Source organism: Crocodylus porosus, unplaced genomic scaffold (genome assembly GCF_001723895.1).
Source record: "Crocodylus porosus isolate Cpor-Errol unplaced genomic scaffold, CroPor_comp1, whole genome shotgun sequence".
Classification (NCBI taxonomy): domain Eukaryota; kingdom Metazoa; phylum Chordata; order Crocodylia; family Crocodylidae; genus Crocodylus; species Crocodylus porosus.
Genome location: NW_017728907.1, coordinates 58,816,468 through 58,839,895, shown reverse-complemented (window position 1 = coordinate 58,839,895; position 23,428 = coordinate 58,816,468). Strand labels below are relative to the sequence as shown.

Sequence of the window (23,428 nt, the reverse complement as noted above, 5' to 3'; positions counted from 1 at the left end):
GATCCCTTTAAAAAGGATAAATGTCTCTGACTCTAAAAACTGTTTCATGCCAATTTTTCAATTTTTGGTGTAAGATTTATATTTTCACAGAACTGAAAGCAATAGTTTCCATGAGAAACATGCCTGAGTCAGATTCTAAATGCTCCTTCTTATGTCTGATATTCCTTCCTTACCATAAGCCTGATCTTGCTTCTACTAAAAAGTGAATGGCAATTTTGTCACTGATTTCCACAGATGCAGAATTGGGCCCATACCCAGTCCTAGTGACACTAGTGAAACTATTCATAGATGTAAATACTGGCAGGCAATATGGTTGTGGGAATGCAGACCTTAAGAACTGTATAGAGCCAACTTCTAGCTTATGCTGATGTTAACTCAGATGAACATTATGGAATTTGAATGGAATTATTCCAGTTTTACTTTGGTGTAAATTAGAATTTGGTCTATCATACTGATTGCATAAATATTATTGGAAGATATGTCAAAGGCATTATGTATACAAGACAGTCATGAAAATAAAGTTAGTTAAAATTGGTTTGAAATATTTACAAATTTAAACTAATCAAAAACTGAAATAAGTGCATTTGTTTTAACTACTGTTTATAGCACTGCAGCCCCACCCTCCTTTAAATCTTCCTCTAACCATAGTGATGTTTATTGAATACCTGTCATTTCTCCAGCATCGTGTGCCAACAGCAGCTCACCAGTGCCAGGCCGCATGAAACCCCTTCTGTTTCCTATTCTCCAAGGGGCTCCCTTAGATCAACTACTCACCATACCCAATACACTGAAACCCATAAATTTGCAGCTACTGCAGTCAAAATTCTTAACAGAAAACGGCACCCATTTTGCCCAGTGTAGCATACTGAAATATCACATGGTGAGAAGCATTTCTCACCATGTGTAAACTGTCAATTTGATTTGAAATTAAAATTTTTGATTAACATGAGCATTTCTGAGCCTCCTGCTGGCAGCAGCCCTATTGCTGAAAAGTGACATGATTTGTGACACACATGCTGTACAGAAGCCCCATGCCAGCAATTGTTAAACCCATTTTCATTCTGCTTTAATACTGGTATGACACTCAGGAAAAGAATTTTAATATTCAGGAGAAACGGGGGTAGGAATTTAAATGGTAGAGTTCTTTTTCTGGGTGTCAAAGCAGCATTAAAGCAGCATGGAAAGTGGCATGGGGCTTCTATCTATGTCACAAGTCGTGTCTCTTTTTCAGCAATAAGGGTCATCAGCAGGAGGCTAAAAAAGTCCATTATAAGTACAAAATCTTATTTGAAATCTAGTTGATATTTCAGATACAGTAAAAAGTGCTTGCTACTGTTGAATGCTGAAATGCAGTGCAGAGGGAAAAGGGTGAAGACTCATTCGGACCCACCCGGCAACCCCATTAATTAGCAAATCATTGATCTGTACCATAGATAGGTGTTTTAGCTTCTATACGGGTCTATGTTAATCTGTCATGGTTAGCTTGTTCCCTGCTGATACTCAAGTTTACGATACGAGAAATTAATTGGGTAGGAGGCAAGTTTTGCGATTGTTCTAGATTCTATCTTTTACTGTCACTGTCATCAGGAGGGAAGATTTTCCCAACTCAGTACAACTATAAAGCAAACAAAAATGGGACATGTTTTGGTGACAAGTTGTAGGTTTGTGAAATGCTTATGCAACAGGCAAAACAGCAGTGGGGATTTTTATAAACGCATGCTAGCGCCGCTATCTCAGGCTTCTGACTCAAATGTGGCACCTGCAGATTTCTCAAAGTGGAGAATGTTTTTTTCCAGTTACGTAGTATTCTGAGGAAGTTTATCATGAAACAAGTATCAATAACAGTCATTTTGAGCAACAAGACAGATTTGATAGCGTCTACACTCATCTGGCTTTTCTCTTAACTCAAGCACTATGCCTCATATTCAGCATTTGCCTCCACTATGGTAAACAGAACAAATTCTCATACAACGATACGATGGGCAGGAACATTTTGTAGTTATCAACCCCTGCCCCTCAATAAAAAAAAAAAAAAAATCATGTTGATTGACTAAATGAAATATCATGTTCCCCAACATCTGGGGAAGAGCCCATGGGATGAAAAGACATCATACCTGAAATCCCGGCCCCGCTGAGCGAAGCTCGGGATTTCACGCCATGGGACAGACCTGCACAGCTGCCGTGAAAAATGTGTAGGTTCTTTTAAAAAAAAAAAAAAAGTCTGGTGTTTAAATAAATCTCATGTCTAACTATCTTAAGCATTATGTTGCTAGGAAATTATACAACTAAACCAGTGATACTATCATTATTTTAGGACCAGTAAAAACACTCAGTGTTATACTGCTGACTGGTCAAAATGAACTTTAACCCCCGCCGCTATGTTTAATAAACAGTGCTTCACAGAGTTATATTGATAAGGGCTGGAGCTGGATTAAGGGACTTTGGAGCACTGGGATCAGAAAAAAGTAGGAGTCTGTGAAAGTAAGCCCTAGGGTTTTTAGAAGTTACGCTGAAGGAAACATCAGTTTAATCTATATGAATAACCCATTTATTTACAGTATGTGGCAGGATTTCAACAGGCAAGCACAATGTAAATGAGAAGTCAGCATACTACAGGTCAAGCCAGGGCAGGGAGCTGCTTCTGTTTCCAGTTTGTTTGGTAAGACTGATCCTTGTGTCTTGACAAAACATTGCATAGCCTCCTCCACACCCTGGATTTCTCTCACTCCATACCAACACACAAGAAAAGAAATGCCCGTGTGATGTGACAGTGATAGGACAGAATGGACAACAGGTCACAAGATCCGCCAGCTCCACTCTCCCTTAAAAAGGCTTTTCCGCTTCATTCAAAATTGCTATTTATTTTTTATGTGCCGACAATATGCTCAGCGCTATGCAACACATGTCAAAACATTCAGTGATAATAAAACCTATATAAAACATATTGTGGGATTTACATACTCTGATCTCCACTGCAGTCTTTAGAGTTGCCTTTCCAAAGGCAAATGTTACTGTTATAGTTTTTATGTTTGTAAGACCTGTATAATCCAGGAACTTTTAGGTCTCCAAAAGTACAATAGACTGTACTTTAGCAGACTTGTTACACCATTGAGCTTATACATCCATTTCCCTTGGAACAGGAAAATAAAGATTTTCCACCATGAGAATGATGCTCCTAGAACTGGCAGCCCTTTCTATATCTGAGTTTCATACCAAAAAAAGAGGACTGAACTATTTAGAGTAAACACCCAAATTCCAGCCCCATGCAGTGTTTTGACTTTGAAAAGGAAAATGTACAACAGACTCCATTAAGTCCCCCAGAGACTTTTGTGGCAACTGGTTTTATAGGGAATGAAAAACTATGGTGATATAGATGATAGAGACACATATTTTGGGGGGTGAGAGCTTTTACTGGACCAATTGCATGGTTAAGAGATTTTAGACAAGTTTCTGGCCACAAAGTACCCTTCCTCAGAGGCAGAGAAAGAGAAAGGGGTGAAAGAGAAATAGATTTACAGATTTATGAAAACACTCACAGGGACTTTTACATCAAACTCACTGAGGTAAAAATGTAATTTCTCAATAGAGGTTGATAATCCCAAAATATTCACTTCTTTTCTGGTCCTTCTATGCCCGAATTACTGCAACCCAGAGATAGAGGGAAAAATAACGATGGATGAACTTTTAAGGTTTACAGTTCAATTCGCTATGGATGAGATCCTAGCATTTCAGATTTTTATCTCAACTTTACTGGAATAGCTGAACCTCTTCTGTATGAAAAACTAGCCAAGAAAATTTGTGAGAATGGGCTCTCTCGTCATATTTTGGTCCCCAGACTCCATAAAGAATGAAGATAAAACACGTTACTGATTTTTTTTCATTTGCAATAATTGCTTAGTTTGGGTGCAGTTGAGAGTTTTGAGTGAAGTTTCAACAGAGAAGGAAGGGAGCAAGCCCTTATTGTATCTAGGCCAGCTCGCCCACCCCTAGACAAACATTCCTCCACAAAGTAAAAGTATATAAACGGTTCTTTTTCTTGGAAGGAAAATTGTCTCAGATCAGGGGCTCCTCCTGCAGAAGAAAAAGGAAAAATAGAAAGGGACAGAACAGGGCAGACCTGCTGCACTTCTTGCTTTCTCAAGCAAGATGTTCATCCAGATCACAATTTCCAGCAGGTCCATCATTTTCCTTGTAGCACAGATCACTCTCTAATGCAAGGAGGTGAGTGGCAGACAGGGGAGATTTCGAGGCTAGACAATCACCTTGCTGGGGTCATTTGACCCCAGTACTCATGGCAGGGGCTTGGACTTGATGATCTGCTCAGGTCCCCTCTGACCTGACCAACTATGAAACTATGAAGGCAGCGTTCTGGATTATCAGTTAACCTACACCCCGACTTGCAAGAAAATTTTTTCTTATGTATCTTGCCACCAGCTTCAATCCTCAAGAGCTGATCTTTTTTTCTTCTGTTTATAACTGCCTGGTGCTTTGTTTGCTATTTAAAAGGCAGTAAAACCCTAGTATTGCCTGGTTACCCTTGTGTCCCCGTCCTTCATCCAGTTCAGTCACAGGAGGGGATAATGATCTGTCACCAAGGTGAATTCATTAACCAAAAGATAATGCCGCAATGTTTCTACTGCCTGTTTTAGAGTAAGGCATTCTTTCTCAATGACGCTGTATCTCTGTTCTCGTGGGAACAGTTTACAGCTGACATAATAATGGTAATAATAACAACTTACATTTATATAGAGCACAGATTGTACCATATTTCTGCCTCCTACAAAGGACTGCTCTTGGTCCCACTTCGGATGCATCAGTCACCAACATGACAGGCAAGGAGAGTCTGGACTCCCTAACAGCAGGCCTGCACACAGGTATGCCTTACATCCTTAACAGTTTGGTTGGAAGCAGGTGACCAAGTAACCTCATTCTTCCTAGTCTTTTTCATGAGACCAGATAAGGGGAGCTGCAATCTCAGAGAAGAGGGAAATACATCTTTGCCAGTCACACAAAGGAGCACTTCTTTTTGTTGCTTCCAGAGATTGTAGTTTCCTGATTTTTTCTGCCTTGTTGACTTTGGGATGGATGAACCAATTCTCTAGCACACATCCCGTGTCTTATTACCGGCCAGTGCTCATTTGCTGGAGTGAACTCCCTTGCCAATCTCAGAAGTCCCTTTGTGCAGATGTTCCAGGTGCCTTCCTGTGCCATTGTTCACCAATGCTGCGGTCTGAACGAGTGGCTCGATAGGTAATATGCTTCTGAGTTTGGCAGGGTCCCCTTCAGCCTCAAAAGCATAGCTACTTCATTTCCCTCCAGTCCATCAAATGGCCACAGCAAAATCATCTCTTCCTCCAGCTCACACCATGTCAAACCTATTCACTGGCTCTCCCACACTTTTTTCATCCACAAAGTCTGGCCCTTCATGAAAGCAAGCTCCTTGTTTGAAACAGTTCAGGCTCTATTTGCACTGAGATTTCACCAGTGACACTGAAGTGTAAAGTATTCGGCAGCGCAACTCTGACATGCTAGCGAACACCCTCTTGTAGACACTGGTAAGGGGTGTGGATTTTAGATGGAGAAGCAGCAGCGTATCTTAATTTCTTATGGAGTAAGAATTCTTGCATGCCAGTATGCTTAAGCAAAAGAAATAAAAGATGAGAAATGCCAGGAACCCGTGCTAATGGTTTAAATGCGCTGTAGATAAAATCGTTGTTACAAACTATTCAAGCTAATAGCCTCTCTCTCATATTGACTTCAGGAGAGAAACGCCACCCTTGAATTTGGCTAGCTGTAATCGGAAGGATGGTGCCAATGCCCACCCGCAAAGTTTACACTGCAGGAGCAGGAGGTCTCTGCGAAGGAACATCTACAAACAGGAAATGGCCATACTTCTAACCCATTCTCATCAATTTTTAGATAGTTGGATGGTTTTCTCAGGTCCTATCTTTTCTGCCCCGTAGGTGGTTGGCTCTACCATCATCCAGCTGACCATGTGATGGGCAGAATGCTGTCAGCCAGGGGCCCGGCTGATCTAATGAGATGCTGCACCATGAGCGTGATTTCTCACTCTGCTGCCTCCTCCCCCAGGAAGGCAGGCAGAGGGAGCCCCCAAGCTGGGGTAATGGCAGGGTGGGATGGGCTGAAGACGGCGGGGGAGCTGCAAGGTCAGAGTCCAAGTGAGGCTAGTGGGAGACAATGGAGCAGCTAAGTGATGCTGCCCTTGTTGGTTGCAAAGGGCAGAAATACGGAGGGGAAAACCATCTTTGATCCCCTGCGCTTTTTGCTAATGCTTTTCATCAGTGACTAGAGTATTTTGCCAGCTCCATACACCAATGTATGTCCCGCAGAAAATCTCCCTGTTTGCATGCAAAAGCAGGTGGGGGGAGAGAATACTGATGGAGAAATAGTGAGGCTCATGCTTCAAAATGAAGACGTTAATTGAACCCTATGACAGTGGACTACCGTGGTGCTGCAGAAGAAAAATTACAGCCACAGACATTTCTTGTTTACTAAAAAGTGCAACACTGACTAAAGATTTACCCTAATGAGTCACGGTAGGAAACTTTTCTCTCTTTCAATTTAATCAGGTGTTTTTGCTCCGCCAGAGAAACACACCAGCTCTCAGACCTGTGTTTCCTCTCCATTTCTGAGATTCCTTAGTGCTGTGCCTGGAGGTGATAGTGTGAACTCACTCAAGAATGTTAAGCCATTTTATAAATCATCTGGCATCGGCTGGATGGGGAGGTGAGGAGAGGCGAAGAGAGAAGGCTGAGGAGTGGCATAGTTTACAGCACATACACAGCAGTAACTCGCAACTGTCAAACTTCAGCATTTTTTCAGATGCTACCGTGGCTAACCAAAAAATTTAAGACACAAGAAAGTGAAATGTACATAGTAAGCAGCATATTTAATCAACTTGCACCTCACTACCAGCAGGGAGCAAAAATTTATCAGATACTCTCAGACCCCAGCAGAAGCCAGAGGAGGGAAGATGCTACACTGGGGGGGAAAAAAAGGCAGAGCGGGAACGAATAGCACTGACTGCTGTAAACAACTTGCAGGGCTGTTTCCAAGTTAGGTAACAATAGCGTAATAAAGAAGGGCTGTTTACAAAGGTGGCCCAACTCCCTCCTCTCCCTGCTGCCCATTTTTACCATGCTGCTACCGTGCTCCCCGGGAAATATTTGTGAACCGCTGCAAATAAAAAATCTCTGTCTTTCCAAGAAACGGGTCTGGTAATTTTCCATCTCAGTCACACTGCAGCCGCGCTTGAGAAAAGACTTGGCTCCTGCACTCCTGTGAACAGTCACTCTAAACTTTCTTTTTGTTACTTATCTAGCAGCTGCCACATACCATCTTTTTCCTGACTGGCCAAAGCAGAGCTTAGGGTACCTCCGTGGGCCACCAGCCCCCTATAATTGTTCTTCCTTTGCAAAAACAAGGAATGAAGTTTATGGTCCCACTTCCAATAACACCCTCAGAGGTTGCACTTCTGTTGTTACATACACATTTTACATGCTCAATTTTTTTTTTTACTCCTGTGAAAACGCAGATTTCCATGCTCAAATTCTATCCAGGCACTGCCCAGCTCATCCAACACAAGTCCAGTTTGTGCACTCACATCCAGTGTTTTCATCTGGAGCACAAACATTGGGACCCCTCTGCAAATTTTGCCTCTCCTATATGTTATATTCCTTTATGTCCAATATAATCAGTCAGTCATACTTAATTTGTGGAGGCCAAAGGTCCTTTAGAGCCTAGGCGACTTAGCATGGTTAAGGCACGCTGGTTTCCATAGTGAATGGTGCAGTACAGAGTTATGTAGCATCGTATCTGCCTTTGACTCCCATCAGCACAAATAACCTGGTACCCATTTACAGCTGGGTCAGTTGAGGGTAGCCTTGGCACAAGAGCAGAGTTCAGCTCAGATTCACCCCTCTGCACATAACACCTTAACTGATGTCCATCAAACCACACCACACCATACCATACCACACCTTGCTTTATCAGGACAATCATTAGAAATGTCACAAAAATAACTAAATAAAGCCTGCTTTTACTTATAGAAGTGGGTGTAACTCAACCTGTCCTTTCTTAACGTGTCTAAACAACTTGGATGTGAAAGATAATGGAAGACCTTAATAGTAGGGATGCACAGATTTAGACAGCCTCTTGTTTAGACTACGGCAATCGGATCCAATAGTTAGCTTCTGTGTGGGTGTTTGTGGGAGGGAGGTAAGGATGAAGGGTGAGAGAGAGTAGAAAGAGTGCTGTCCCTGCAAAAGCAACAGCCTGCAGTTTACAGCTAAACAAGCTATATATTAGCTCAAGCAGCAAAGCCCTATAGTTCGGTGTTGAAGGTCCCAGGTATGATTGCTTAATAAGAACCATGTGGTAGGTAGAGGAAAAAAGATATACTTTATTATAAAGTATTAGCCCTGGTGGGACTTGAATATCAAGGACTTCAGACGCTGAGCACAGACTCATTTAATAGTGGGAATACATTCCCTAGTGGATACCTAAGAGACCTACAGACCTGCTACTCACAATTAAATAAGTTCTTTTCCATCTTTTAAACGTTAGGGGCCTCTGTTTGTCAAGGCAAATCCTTATTCAAGCCTTCTGCTATCACCCAGGGCATCTATATGTTTGCAGCTGCCACCTGTTATAAAAGCCCCTTTCACCCCGAAAGAAACAACATTCTATTACCTGATTTACTGTCTACAATCTCAGATATGCACTTTTAACACCCATTGACTTGAACAAGCATATGAGGGTATAATCTGGCCCAAAGTGTGTTTTCTATTCATATAATGGCACTGGGTGGATCCTGATTCTGTTGCCGTGACCTTTGAGTGCAAAACTCCCATTCACATCCTCACTTGCCCGGCATGACTGTAAGAAGACTCTACCTAAATGAATGTCAAGTAATGAATACTTCTGGTAAGTGACTGATTTCAGTGTGCTTTTATCTTTGGCCCCCGTATTTATAGTTCAAGCCTTTTAAATTAATACACAAAAAAAGAATTAAACTGCTAATCATCGTATTTCATTGTGGTTCACAGGGCTTTCATCAGATCTAGTTAATGAAAGCATCATTTCAACAGAGGAAGCTACATTACACCAATTTATGCCACGGGTCTATCACGCTGACAGTAAAAGATTGCCTGGTTGGTAGCATAACCCTGATGATTTGGGAGCAACGGATTTGGAATCATGCTTCTCCGTGTATTTGTGTGTCTATTATTTTTGAAGGCAAGTTTCCTGCCTATGAAATTTGCTCTAGGTCTGAGATACACGTGTGAGGGAAATCTCACACCCAAAGAAAAACTGGCGGGTTTCTGATGCAGACGTTGGCTTCAAATACTCTGGCTTTTCCCACTAATAGACTCTCCTCTCCACTGGGCAAAAAGTTAATCTGAAGCCCAGAACCACAAATAAACTTCCCTCCTTCGGTGCCCAAATTCTTGGTGGGCTCCTGCGGTCTCGTACAGCATCCTTCATCTTGTGGTCTGCCCAGGAGGTTGCTGTAACTTTGATGAAATACAACTCCCAGCTGCTAATTAAACAGGAGGTCTTTCATGCAAATACATGGCTGAACTACGCAAAATTCTTGTGGCGAAAACTGGGAAATGTTCACAGCTCTAACTCAGTTCGGAGACCACTGAACCCACTGAGGCCTGGGAGTGCTAAGGGGTACGGGCTGGGTAACGTTACTGTACAGATCCCTCTTAATGGCTGCAAAGGAGCTGAAACAAAGGCAGGGGCTGTGGAGGGACTCAGTACTGCCCCCAAGAGGAGTGGACTCTTGGCTCTGCCTCAAATTCACTGTCCAGGATAGGGAGAGCTGACCCTTTCCTTTTTTGTGTCCTTGCGACAAGGCTTTTGGTAGAATTTGTGCATTCGCTGGAAGCTGACGGGGCCGCACCGTGACCGCGTCTGCTGTGGCTGGTATACCTGCTGGGAAGGAATTGTCTCCTACTGCTAACACGGGTCCAGAAGCAGCTCGCATCCAGAGAAGTGAGGAAGGGATCCTGCCTCTTTACGGCAACAATTCTTCCTATTCACCCTGCTTTCAAGCTGCACTCGACATGGTCCTCAACGTTATCTTGTGGCGTATAAATACATGGAGAAAGGAAAGGAAGATAGCGACAGCACAGAAATACATTTTGAAATGATTCTGAGCCACTGCAACCTTATTTACACACCTCCTCCCCTGCAAAGGCTCACTACCTTTTCCTGGGCGCACATCTGGAGAAATAAAAGCAGATATTCTAGCCACACTCTGATTTCTCTTTCCCTTTGCAGCATTCAGGCGCTCCGAGCGTAATGAACATTTCATGTCTTTCAAGCGCTGCTTTGTCATGCTATAAGCATTCATTTCATGCTTTGAATACTTCCTGTCATACTTGCCTAGGATGATTTTTTGTCAGAATGTTTTGCTTGTGAAGGTTAATGGTTAGCAGCAGTGAAAACTGAAGGCCTCTGTCAATCCTCAAGTCTCAAACACTGCAGGTCACTGATGAGGCAAGACTCCCCACTCGGCCCCAGCAGTGGCTTCAGAGCTGACCCGGGCTGCCTGCCCTGTATCGTGTTGGATTGACAGCGCTCTTCAGCGCTGCCGTTGTGGGGTCGTCTCGACAGAATGTGAGCTGCTGATAAGTAGGCTAAATTGTGAGCCAAGAGAGTCCCCATTTCATGTCGCAAATGGTGGAATATGTGCATTCAAATCTGGATCACAACTGCGTTTGAGTTTGGAATTGGATCTCCCTGAAAATGTGGGGAAAAGACAAATGCTTTCTTTACTAAGCTGCTCCGGCATTTTTTTTGAGGCCACAAAAATGAGTGGGATAACACAGTAAAATCCAGCAGGTTTTGGTTCTGGAGGGTCAGCATCAACATTTGGACGGTTTCTTGTTGGAATCCAGGACTCCGCCCGCTTGAAATGGAAAGAGATGCAATAGCAAAGGGCACGTGGCACACGCCACTCAACTTTCGATTTCTTTAAAACATGTGAAACATGGACTCTGCAGATAACCGACTGCACCTTTCTCAGGGTGGAATAAAATACGATTTGGCCAACATCATCAGTTGATGGCAACTGTGGGTTCCTAGCTCTGCTCTAGGAAGGCACAATAAATTCACTGCACTAAGCCTGCCATCTTCTCCACCACCTTACAACTTGGCCAAAATTCAACTCGTTACAAAGGTGACCATGGGTTGAATTTGGGCCAATGTGATTTTAGGAGGTGCGAGTCTGTGGAGAAAATTTGGGCCCAAATCTTTATAAAGCTGTGATTCAAACAACATGCAATTACTATGGAGCTTCTTTTTTATGCCCAGCTAAGAAATTCTTTGCTGCATTTCTTTGACGTATTTTCCAATGAGAAGTTAATTTTAGTTTGAGCTCAGAGCTGACGATGATACTCAAAGGCTACTTTCTAGCAAAAGAGAAGTGGCTTTTCGCCGTCATCGAATCCCAACCCGCACGAACCTCTGAAGAACGACACTGAAAAAGACTGTTGCTACTGTCTCCTGCGCAATGTGCTCACAGTGGATAGTAAAAAACCTTTTCCTGAAGTACCCCGTTATATGCTGCAAGTGAGGTGATTTAAAAAATGTTAGTAGGCTGACATGAAGTATTTTCTAACAGCATTCTTTTTTATTTCAAAATGTGTTCAAGTGAATTAAGGTAAAGTGGTAGGAGAATGGGTTCAATATGCAAACATCAGGGGAGCTGCATTTTTTATTTCTTCAGTATCTCTTTGGGATATTGATCTATGTTCTTGGAAACAAAAGGGAAAAAAGATGATAATCATGCACAGCAATGAAATTACTGCTGGTTTCATCAGTGGGAAAAGAGATTAAACAATATAATAGGAAAAACTAAAAACAAAAACGAAAAAGCTTTTTAGTAGGTATTATATTAAGGTACAGTAAATCCTTTAAATAACAGAAAGTGATAATTAAAATTGCTGGGTACAATTTTAAGAAGCGCCCTAGTGACTTAAAAATGTAATACCTATTTCCACAAGTGAATTAGGCATTCAAGAACCTAACTCACAATGAAAGTCAATGGCACTTATGCTCCTAAGTACTCGAGTAGTTTTGAAAATGGGTCGCTGAGCTTCATCTGTTAGCTCCAGCAATGGTACAGTTACATGTCAATACCCAGACTGCTATTGCCATTTGTCTTATGCTCCAAAGGCACTTTAAAAAACCGTCTCCATCTAGAGTATAAGTAGGGACCTACTTCATTCTGGGCACAATGAGCCCATTTTACAGACATTTCATTGTGGCCCCACCCCCAGGCACTGATTGGAGGAGATGGCCCGGTTGGTGGGGGGAGGAGGGAGTGGCTGCTATCTTGAGTGCTGGCTGGCCTTTGTCTGGCCCTGCCCCTCAGCACTGATTGGCAGAGAGGCCCTTGGGAGATGAAGAGGAAGGAGGAAGAAGGGCAGCTGTCATCTTTTCTGCTGCCCCAGGAGGGGAAAACTTAATAAAAGCTTCTTTTTATTACTGTTTTTTTCATGTATGTTGCAGGCAACCCTGGATTTCACGGGCAACCCTGCATTTCGTGGTTTCCACAAAATCTGCAGAAATCACAATTTCATTAGGTCCCTAAGTATAAGCACCTATTGTTCTGGAGAACTCCAAGGTCAAACCCATTTCGGCTCCGGGGATGAACTGCTCATCCAAAGCCTTTCAAAGGTATAATGCCCCAGAGATCACAGGAAGAGCAGCATGAGGTGCTCCTTGCTCTAGAGATGCAGCAAATTCTCCCTACAGCACACAAGTACCAGCAAGCCATACTATCTTTGCCACATACCCTGCACTCCTTGCACCTGCAACCATATTATGTCTTCCCTGAACTGCCTTGCTTGGGGGAAAAGGAAAGGAGAGAGTTCATTGTACTTGCCCTTTACCTTTGCAACCACATATTCAAGCTTAGGATCTCAGGGGGGTATAATTTGTTCTTTCATGTTCTGAGGCACTGAAAAGTTGGCAAGTATTTGTAAAAATACCCCCTTTTTAGGTTTAGTCCTCTAGTTCAGCCCTATTTAAGGAATTCACAAGTTATATTTACAGGCCTACTCTAATTACTGCAGAGTTGAAAAACGGGTTCTATGAGTTGCTGCACATGATTGTTTGCTATTTTTTAACGTTACGAAGAACAATGCACCTTTCATTTCCCACACTGCCGTTAAGGTACTTGCAGCTCAAAGCAGCAAGAATGCATTACAACTAAAACAGCGGTTGATTTGGGCATTAAACACTTTTCTTTTTTAGACTGTGTCTTTTCGCCGATGGAAATTGTCATAGCAATGAATTCAGAATCTGTTGGTAATCAGATATAAGAATGAATTCTGTCTTGCTCACTTGAAATTGGAGAATTTACCAACTTCTTTAAAAGAATTTGTTAATCTACAATTGAAGTGGTGCACTACCAACTTTGATCTATCAAGTCACAATAAAGTACTCAGCTAACATCATTTGTCTAAAGTAAATGGCATAGCATTCTTATCCTGCACACAATACATGCCATGTGTACCTTGTGCTACAATTATTAAATCTCAAGTACTAACACACCAAACAAAAGCAGGGTCCGCCTATCCAACCACTGTATGTATGTCATTTACTTACTAAGGTAGGAACAGAGCAATATGTAAAAATGAGGATCTAATTCTCCTCGCTTGGACATGGCTTCTCTGGAGTCAACTTCTGTTGAAGAGGAACAGGATTTGACCTTGAAAGTTAGGCCATTTTTACCCATTTCACAGATGGAAAGCCTGAAGTTTGAACCTCACATATTAAAGTAGGGGTGGCCAACCTGCAGCCCATTGGCTGGCTCTGGCCCAACAAACAAATTAATTCAGCCCACAGGGCCTGCAGTTTGGTGATGCAGGAATTTGGTGGCACTTGAAGTCAGCCAGATAGCAAGCCTGTTAGACCAAACTGTTATTTTGGCCCACTGCTCCTCAGAGGTCTTGGACCCTTGCATTAAAGTCATCCATGTGCATGTGAACAGATGTATTTCAGTGGAATTACTTGTGAAAGGAAAATTTTTCTTTCTAGCAATTTGTGTAACTGAAATGAATAAAAAAGCCACAGAGAGAACTAGTAGCCCAACCGTATCTGGATTTCAGAAGTCCCTCACTCCCAGTTATATGCTCAATCCACTAGACTGCATCGTTACTTTTAATCACCCTAATAGCTGTTAACCAGCGTATTCAAAGAAAAACAGTATATTTAACAAGTTTTGGAAGCAATTACTTTGTTTCTGATTGGCTGAAGTATAAAACAAGGGTGTTCACAGTGCCAATTAGAATGCAGCTTTTAAATATCAATGGACAACAGCATAAACATTTTAGAATATGTTTGTTCCATCCAATGAGTCAGGAGAAATAATTGGAGCAAAACAGTGTGATGCTAGAATGTGTTCCTGCCTTTGAAATAAAGTTATCAGGAACATTCAGAATTTCTATTGCAGATTTCTATTCTATCCATGGAGGCGGCAATATTCTGGATTTTCACTCTCTTTCCATGAGAAGTTGTTATCTTCTTTGACAGACCCTTATTTAATGGGTCTGATCTCCTGAATATCACCACTTAAGTATTAAAAATTCTTCCAATCTCCTTTCCAAGAGGACTTCTGGACATGTTCAAAGGATGTTAGTTCACAGTTTGAGTTTCTCACTGGAGAGATTCTGCTCCCATCACTATTTCTTATTGCGGTGTGTGGAGTCTTGTAATGAAAAAGAGACTTACTTGTATTGGGTACTAATGTGTAATTTAGGCTTTTCTATGTTCTTAGTTCAAGAGCAGTTCTGGATACAAACAGCACAGAGCCAAAATTTGGAAAGGCCAGTCTCTGTGTTGGGAGACCCTTAATGATTTGGTCTTGCTTTCATAGATTTTGCCATTTACCCATCTGAAGTTGAAAGATATGAACCTCTCTTATCACCTTCTTGACCCCTTAAATTCCTCCTTTACCTGGTTTGGATTTCATCTGGAGTCTTTGGTGAAGACCAGGCAGAAAACCTGTTATGTTATAATATGCCTGTGTCCTATTTACCCTCTTTTGTCATGATTGTATGCATTGTTACATTGCTGAGAAGGTATGTAGTTGCTTGTGCAAGTACTGTTGCTAAGATAGGGTGGAAAACAGGAATGGCATGGCCATGGTTGGAACATTATCCGGTGGCTCCGAACACCATATTTCACAGTGTATAGGCTGATGTGATGTATAAGTCTACTCCATTTTTCTGATCCAAAAAAGTTAGGAATTTCATAGATCTGGTATATAAGTCGAGCTAACTTTTTGGATCAGAAATATGGGGTTGACTTGCACTGGCCCCTGTTTGCCCTCACTGTGGGCTGGGCACCCAAGGGGTGGGGAGAGGTATGTGCTGCAGCATTGCTCATATGGGACAGGGCTGGGCTTGGTGCTCAGCTGGCACGGCCCCATCCCCTGCGAGTGGCAAGCCAGATGAGTGCTGAACCTGGCCTTGTCTGCCCGCTGTGAGTGTTGCTGCTGAGCACTGAGCCTAACCCTGTCCCCTGAAAGTGGTTCTGGGCTCGGTACTCAGCTGGTGCAGCCCAGGTAGCACCACTCGCAGGTGATGGGGCCATGCCAGTTGAGTGCCGAGCCTGGCGCTGCTTGTATGGGATGGGGATGGGGACAGGACAAGGCAGGGCTCGGCTGGCATGGCTCCTTCCCCTGCGAGCGGCGCTACTGAGCACTGAGCCCAGCTGTGCCAGCTGTGCCTGGCGCAGCTTGCAGGGAATGGGGCTGGGCTTAGTGCTCAGCAGCGCCACCCTCAGCAAACCGACAGGGCCAGGCTCGGTGCTCAGCTGGTGCTGCCCCATCCCTTGTGAGTGGTGCCAGGCTTGGTGCTCGGCTGGCGCTGCCCAGGAAGGGCCGCTCGCAGGGAATGGGGCCGTGCCACACGAGTGCCAAGCCTGGCCTCATCTTCTGCAAGCAGCGCTGCGGCATGTGTCTACCTCCCAGGTGCCCAGCTTGCGTTGAGGGTGTGCAGGAGCCAGTATAAGTCAAGCACCAAGCCCAGCACCACTCGCAGGGGATGGTGATATGGTGTATAAGTTAGGTTGAATTTTAAGAGTTAAAAATTGGCCTTCAAAACTCAACATATACACTGTGAGATATGGTAACTGAAATCGTGATACCTGTAAGAGATGGGTGGTTCCAAACAACAAGAGTAATTAGTTGTATGAGCATTCGTTTTATGGAGCCTAAGTGGGTGAGATTTCCTAAATAATAAATATCATATAAAACAAAAAATAAAGGCTTACTGGAGGCCTTCTTTTTCAGGGCTATATAGCTGACCATTTTAAACCTACATTATTTAAACTATGCAAAATATATATCTACAATAAACAGCTCTAGAATTTATGGAGTGGAGCTGAAAGGACATCAATACGCAAGGAGAGAGGCTGTGCAGCCCTCATAAGGCCTTTAAAGATTTATATTTTAAGTGAAGGAATCTATGCATCTCTGGGGTAGCATTTAATCCACTACTTTGCCCCCCTAAAGAAATCCATGAAATGTGACCCCAAATCTGTCCTCAGTCTGGTCATTCTGGGGCTGACTTTAGTGCTATCAGGACTGCCCCTGTGATATTTTATCTGAGTTTTTAACAATTTTTCCCCCTCTGTGGGCTCCATTCACTTCCCACTGAAATCAGTGGTGAGATTGGTTCCAGAAGGATTTGGCTGTATGGAACCGGTCTATGGCAAGTGCAGTTAAAATGATTTATTGTGCCCATTTTTATGTGTGAAGTTTTTCATTTTCTAAAACCTGCAGTTTTGCTTCGTCTTCATGTTTGGTAGATAACAGCTGTAGATCTATGTTGATCTCTACACTGGGTACATTGCAAGCTACAGGCTTTATGCATTGAGAATGAGCTTAACATCAACCTGGATGGAATACGCCTTTAGAGCCAAGAATGTGTTTGATGTGTTGGTCTCTTAAAAAAGACACAGCAAACTGCAACTAATCAGATATAAGTATTTTGATACAATGAGGAAAGATACCCTTTACTAAAACTGAGAAGAAGAAATGCTTTCCTGATTGTTTTAGGGAAAAAGGCTCATTAGCTAGGTCATGAGTGAAGTTCCAAGAATTCAATAAAAGGTTGTTTCACAAGCAGCATGGAGGCTCCAAATCTGAGAGATTCAGTTTCATTGGGCTTTTACACATTTTACATTATTAATCATTGAAATTACTGCTTTTGGGGTCACTGTTGTGTTACATGTTTCCTTAATACTATGTGCACTTTATGGTAAGACTTATGGCTTAATCGCTGCAAAAGAATAACCACCGTTAATTAAAATAGTAACAATAACAAGGCCAATGTCAGAAAGATACTGGTTGCCAAAAAAATGGCACAATATTTTAAAAAATGAGAACTGACAGAAAAATAATTTAGCCAATTCACCTTTAAATCTGGCAGTTCTCTGGTTATAAATTATAACTGCTGTAAGCAAGGTTGATAAGAGAAGTTAGATCCTGCCCTTCAACAAGAAAAATATCTGGAGATGTGTCTAGAGATGGGCAAAACAAACACACTTAGATCTGAAACCGGTCACATTTCAGCCGAATGAGGCATATGGACCACCAAATAATACAAACTTTCACCAAATGAGCCTGACCCGATGAGTTTTCCACAACAGGAAACTCATATTTTCTGACAATTTTGGTTTTTGATATTGCTGAATCTAAGTATTAGCCCTGATTCTGTCTGAAGCCCACATCCAGAGCCCTAATACATGTTGAATCTAGATGTGGACACCCTCTTTTAAACATACTCACAGCTTGCTCATTTATTAGTCAAGAACCAAATATAATAGACATTCAAAACAATGAAAAGCTAAGCAATATATTGTAAAGATGTGAGGTAAAAAGCAACAAAAGCAGTTCAGTGGGTTTGTTAAAGGGTTATCAGAACTGTACCTTGTATATATACTAGTATTATAGACCACGGGCTCTTAAGAACCATGTTTTACACGTTTTGGGTGTTGGGGGGAGGAGGGGCAGTGCTTTAATTAGAGCTGCTCTAATTAAAGCACTGCCATGTCTTGTGTATCAGCATCCCTGCGCTTTAAAATAGCGGTGGAGGCTCTTGAACTTAAGCTCCTTTGACAAACTTTCAGTTCAAGCACCCTGCCACCATGTTTAAGCACAGAGATACTGATGTAGGAGAGTGTGGCAATTCATCAAGTCTGCTCCAATGTGCCGGTATCCTAGGATGTCAGAGCAGCCTCGTGTATAGGCACCCCGAATGCTTCAAATACGGTGAAATGTTTACAGTGAAGCCTTTTGTAATAAGGATTTTTTTTTCCTTCTATATAGCACTCACATATTAGAGCTCCAAACTCAATTCACTGTTACCATAACACAAAATTGCCGATAATAATTACAGCACCCCACAACCCACCCCCCCGGCAACAAACAAATCTCCAAAATCAAAGCAATCAGGAATTGTATCCAACATGGGGAGTTGTCATTTCTAGATCCTAAACAAAATATAAAGAGTTGGAAAACAAAGAATTTCAGCTGTTAAGGGGGCCAATATGAGATTTAAACATGATATATATATTTAAAAATCAAGCTGTTCCCTTCATAGTTTCATCTCTGCTTTTCCATGCAGTTCTTATCTCAGTTACCAAAAGTGGTACCAATTTGCTGGACCTTTTACAATGGAAACCTACCATTACCCTGGTTTCAATAGCTGCCATTGGTTCTATCTTGAAGCCATCCTACTCTGGAGAATACTAGTACCTGCTCACTGCACTGACCTTTTGGCACAGCTTCTCTCAATGGGATTTCTCTATTAAAATGGGGAGTAGCCTTATTGCAGCATTCTCCAAATTTACTCACTTGTGGCTACCTCCTGATATAGGCCGATGGCTATCAACAGAAACAATGGTTTTAGAAATAAAAGTAGAAAAAGTAACAAGAAATTAAGAATGCCTTTGCTGGTCCCCTTTCCCTCATACAATGCCTACGACCTTTTTAGATATGTACCAATTAAAATATAGACCGGTCTGAAAACACCTTTATCGCTCAAGAAAGGGCTGCTGCATTCAGAGGTTTCCATTCCTGCTTTGAGACCGCAATGCTTCAGCAGAGTTGCCAGTCAGTTTCGTTTTGTGTATTTTTCGGGGTAGAGGAAAGTGCTACAGAAACAAAATGTTTCAAAGCAACCATTTTGTTTTGCAAGATTACTGGAGATCCCTCCATCTAAACTGAGCTGCAAGAGTGCAGTGAGTCAGGTGCTTTAGTGTTACATTATCATGAAAATGTCAATAAACAAAATGAAGTTAAAAAGCACCGAGATTGGGCCCTGTGGAAGTGAAAGTAATGCCGTCGGCACCCCCGAGGGGGTCATGACTCATGACCCATGGATTGAATGCCTCTGCTCTACACAAATAAGCACCAGTGCTCCATACGGCAGGCTCTAGCACAGACTCTCCTAATTAAAACACTTTTTAATGGAATAAAGGTCTCCCTCCAGGACTGAAGAGACAAATGCTACTGTATTTTTATGAACCCATGGCATTTTAACTATGATGTAGGTACTCCGCTCATTGTCAGCTGTCTACAGTCAATAGTTCAAAGACTGAGCCGTTTTTTATTAGGTATATGTGCTCAGTGCTTGAGCACGAAAAGCCTTGTAAACATGGACTGTTGCAATATTCCAACGCAGCAGCAGGTGAAAACTTACCATTTTCTGGCTGGTCCTTAATATCAGCTTCACTTGGCTGGCTGGGACTTTCAGATTGACTTGAATCTGAAAAACATAAAATACAGCCAAAAATTACAGGGTATGCTATGGAAAGTAGATCAGAGGCGCCAGACTTCCTCAAAAGGTTGAGAGTACAAACTAAGGCCAGGAATGTTGCACTAGGACATGACAATGCAAGAAGCCCGGCACCCTGGTAACATTTACACTGGGAAGAAGCTGAATCTTGTTTAAAGCACTACCTAGGGTGTTCAGCCTGTGCATTAGCATAAATTAGGCTTCAAGAAATCTTCCCTTTAAAGGAAGCTGATTTAAACTACTTTTCTACGTGGCTCTTATAATATTCAGACTTGGTCTGACACACAATAAAGCATAAAGTTATGTTTTCAGACTAGCATAAGCAATGCTATAAAAGCCAAAGATCACTGCTGGTGTGTCACAGAAACAGAAATTTGCAGTACAGATAAAAGATCAGATGGTTCTCATCATACTTTCATTGTGGTTGCAGTTGTATAACGCCCATGAAATGAATGGCATTGCTCCTGATTTAGAGTGGTATAATGCAAGATCAAAGGCTTTCGAATGTGTACAGCTAGTGAGTTCTACAAGTTCCCACTTATAAGTCTCCAACTAACATATTAATTCACTTGACTGAAACAATAAAATGGCCCATAAGAGCATTTCTGTGCTCTTTTTACATCGTATCACCTTTCTTATGTGCTAAAAAGTGTTTTTGTTAAAAAGAAAAATTCTTCTAGCAGAAATTTCAAGTAAACAAAGTTTTTTTGATTTATCATTATTTTTTCCTGTCTCCTTTGCACTTGGAAAAAATATTTTGTGTCGGAAACAAAATCATTTTCTAAAGAAAAGCTCCCTATTAACCAAGTGTCCTCAGGGCCACAGAAAGATTACAGAGTTAAAGGAAATAACAGTTTATCAGTTCTGGGGACAAAACAATTTAGGGTGAATTTATTCTTTTATAAAAAGTTTTAACTAAAACCGCACTTAAATAATGAAACCATTTATTACTGTATAAAAACACCTACATTTGTGGTAAACCTACTTCCTCACTTCACCTTGACTCTGCAAGGTTCAGAATTAGCTGCCTGAAATTTGACCACATTTCAGTGAGAAGTCAATGCAAGATCAAAAGGTCATGACACTTAACTGTGATTAAATTGAAAATCTTACTTCTATTGCAATAGAGTGATAACACCACCCCTTCTTTTTCTTTGAGGTATTAATAGCACTGAAAGAAGCAGCACTACTAGTGACCTTGGGTCAAGCAATGCTAATTTATTGCTTTAAAAAGGCTCCTTGCTTTTAAGCAAATGAAGATTTTAATTACCGCAGAGTACTATAAAGAAAATGCCTATTTTAAATATTCAAATTTCTTTTTTTACCTGCTGACTATATGCCTTAGCTATCATTCAAAAGCTTAGAGGACAATCCCGTATAAATTAAGAACTACAACTATTAGGAAGTGCGCACAAAACAATTCTGATAAAAGGTGTCATAAAAACATTAAAATATACTGCAAATAAAATTCGAAAGCATGTATCTGTCTTTAAAATGAATTTGAAATTCTGATTAAAAAGAACTGGTATTATTATATGCCTCCACCAATACTATCTACATCTATATCCTCCTTACATTTTAACATATATTAATCATTTCTTCTGAAAAAAATACATTTAAATCTTGTCTCTGCTATTTTGTTTTCAATGTAAACCTTGTGGGTTGGCTTTGTCTAAGGTATCCTAGGCTCAGGGGATAGCAGACTGTCTATGAGATAATATGCTCAGTGCTGCTATATTCTGGGCACCAGTTTTTGACAGGAAGTTTCATGCTTCCAGTGCCACAAAGGTTAAAAAATTCAGTCAACATTCAAAGAGTAGTTCAACATATTTCATTGTACGGGGCACACTGTAGGGTTATTTTTCCCTTCAGCCAGCCATTGTTCAATCACTATTTGACCTTTAGAGATAAACTAAGGCAAAAATGCAGTGAACATGTATTTTTAAGTTACTAAAGATCTAGGGGAATAAAACCGTTTTTCCTAAAAGAATAACAATTAAATAAATCATTTAAAGGGCAAGAGAGATGAGTGATCACGGGTACGTGTACGGAGGACGAGCGAAGAGCTGGCATACTTCTGATAGCCCATGTGGCACTTTTAATAGTCGGCAATGCTCCATGGCCGGGATGTAGCACTGACACTGGGTTTTGCGATACAATGCAGTTTTGTTATGCTTACTGCTGCTCTCCAGACACCAGAATTAGTGGGAAGAGAGACCCAACTGAGCAACCCGAAAACACTTGTTCACATTTCAAGTCTTGTCTGTTTCCCCATGTCTAGCTGCTATTATGTATTTTGCTTTAATCCTCTTTTTATTTACTCTATCGTCCTGGAAAAAAACAACACCCCCCCAACTCCAAACCGACTAACCCTAAAGTGATGCTTTTTTTGCAAACAGCTGAAGGATAATAAAATTCAGGAAAATATGCCTGAAAAATACTACTGTGGTAGTGATCTGCTAAAGCTACCACATTTTTTAACTGGGCACTTGTCTGCTGAGAATTGTATAGCAAGGTACCATTTTGTCCCTAGATAAGGACACTTGAAGAAGGCACTTAGCCAAAATGTTTCTATGCAGATTTTTGCTTCCCTGGTTTTAGTCAGACGGCGCAGATTATCGTCTATGTATAAATGTGCTTCCTCATGGTTAAAGGACTGGCAAAACTCAGAGCCGCTGTACTTTACAACCTTGACCACGGCTGCACAGTTTCACTCACCCTCCACAATTCATTCTGCTTTTTCATGAATTGGCAATAACTACCATTATTTTTCATTGTGAAAGAGGAAACTTTAAAATCCCATTTTCCAAATGGCTCACATTTTGTGCGCTCTGATACCCTGCTGAGTCAGTTAGCCAAACAGGTGACCAGAAGAATAAATTATTTTTTGCCTCTACATAATTGATATAAATGGAAGTTCATTTTCATAATCATTTGCATTAAATCAATAAAATTACTTATTATACAGCAGTTTAACAATTCATTTAATTTTCTCTTCTCTATATATTTGCTAGTCACTTTGCACAATAAGATACACTTTACTATTTTCTTTAGCAATGGTCACGCCAGTGAAATGCTACCACCTGCAATAATTAGTGCCACTGGAAAACATACAAAACCAAATATACAGTAGATGGGAGCCCCTCTTGAAGCCACAGCCCCCTGCAGCAGAGTTTCATTGGTGCCGTACACTCAGGCTGGTAAGAAGCCAAAGCACTGTATATTACAATAAAGTGCACATTATTAATGGGCGCATTTAAATAATTTCCGATGGAGTTGGAAACGTTATAGTGAGGAAGCACTATTAGATTTGCTTTTTGCTTTAATCTAAGAATTTAGTTTTATGTTTAAAGAAGCTTAATCTTGAATAACACAGATTTTTTTTATTGTAAGAAAGGCCTGTGGGTAGATGTTTAACTCTAAACTAACTAGCTAGTTAACCAACCTTTGACTTTGGATGGTTGGACAACAGGAATTCAGATAGAATTAATATCTATATTAATCACCACCAAATTTCTGGAAGCTGTCTCTGATACTCTGCTTGTATTTTCTGAGTCTTTAAAGACTCACACCCGCTATTC

General features: G+C 41.4%; 1 protein-coding gene across 6 annotated transcripts in view; it reads right to left on the bottom strand.

Moving 5' to 3' along the window:
• Positions 1-23,428, bottom strand: part of NFIA (nuclear factor I A) — a 308,101-nt gene that overhangs the window by 115,704 nt on the left and 168,969 nt on the right. For all 6 annotated transcript variants that reach the window (XM_019531535.1, XM_019531538.1, XM_019531539.1 and 3 more), the window contains exon 3: positions 19,752-19,817. In XM_019531535.1, the coding sequence (XP_019387080.1) occupies positions 19,752-19,817 (66 nt within the window). The remainder of the gene's footprint in view (positions 1-19,751; positions 19,818-23,428) is intronic.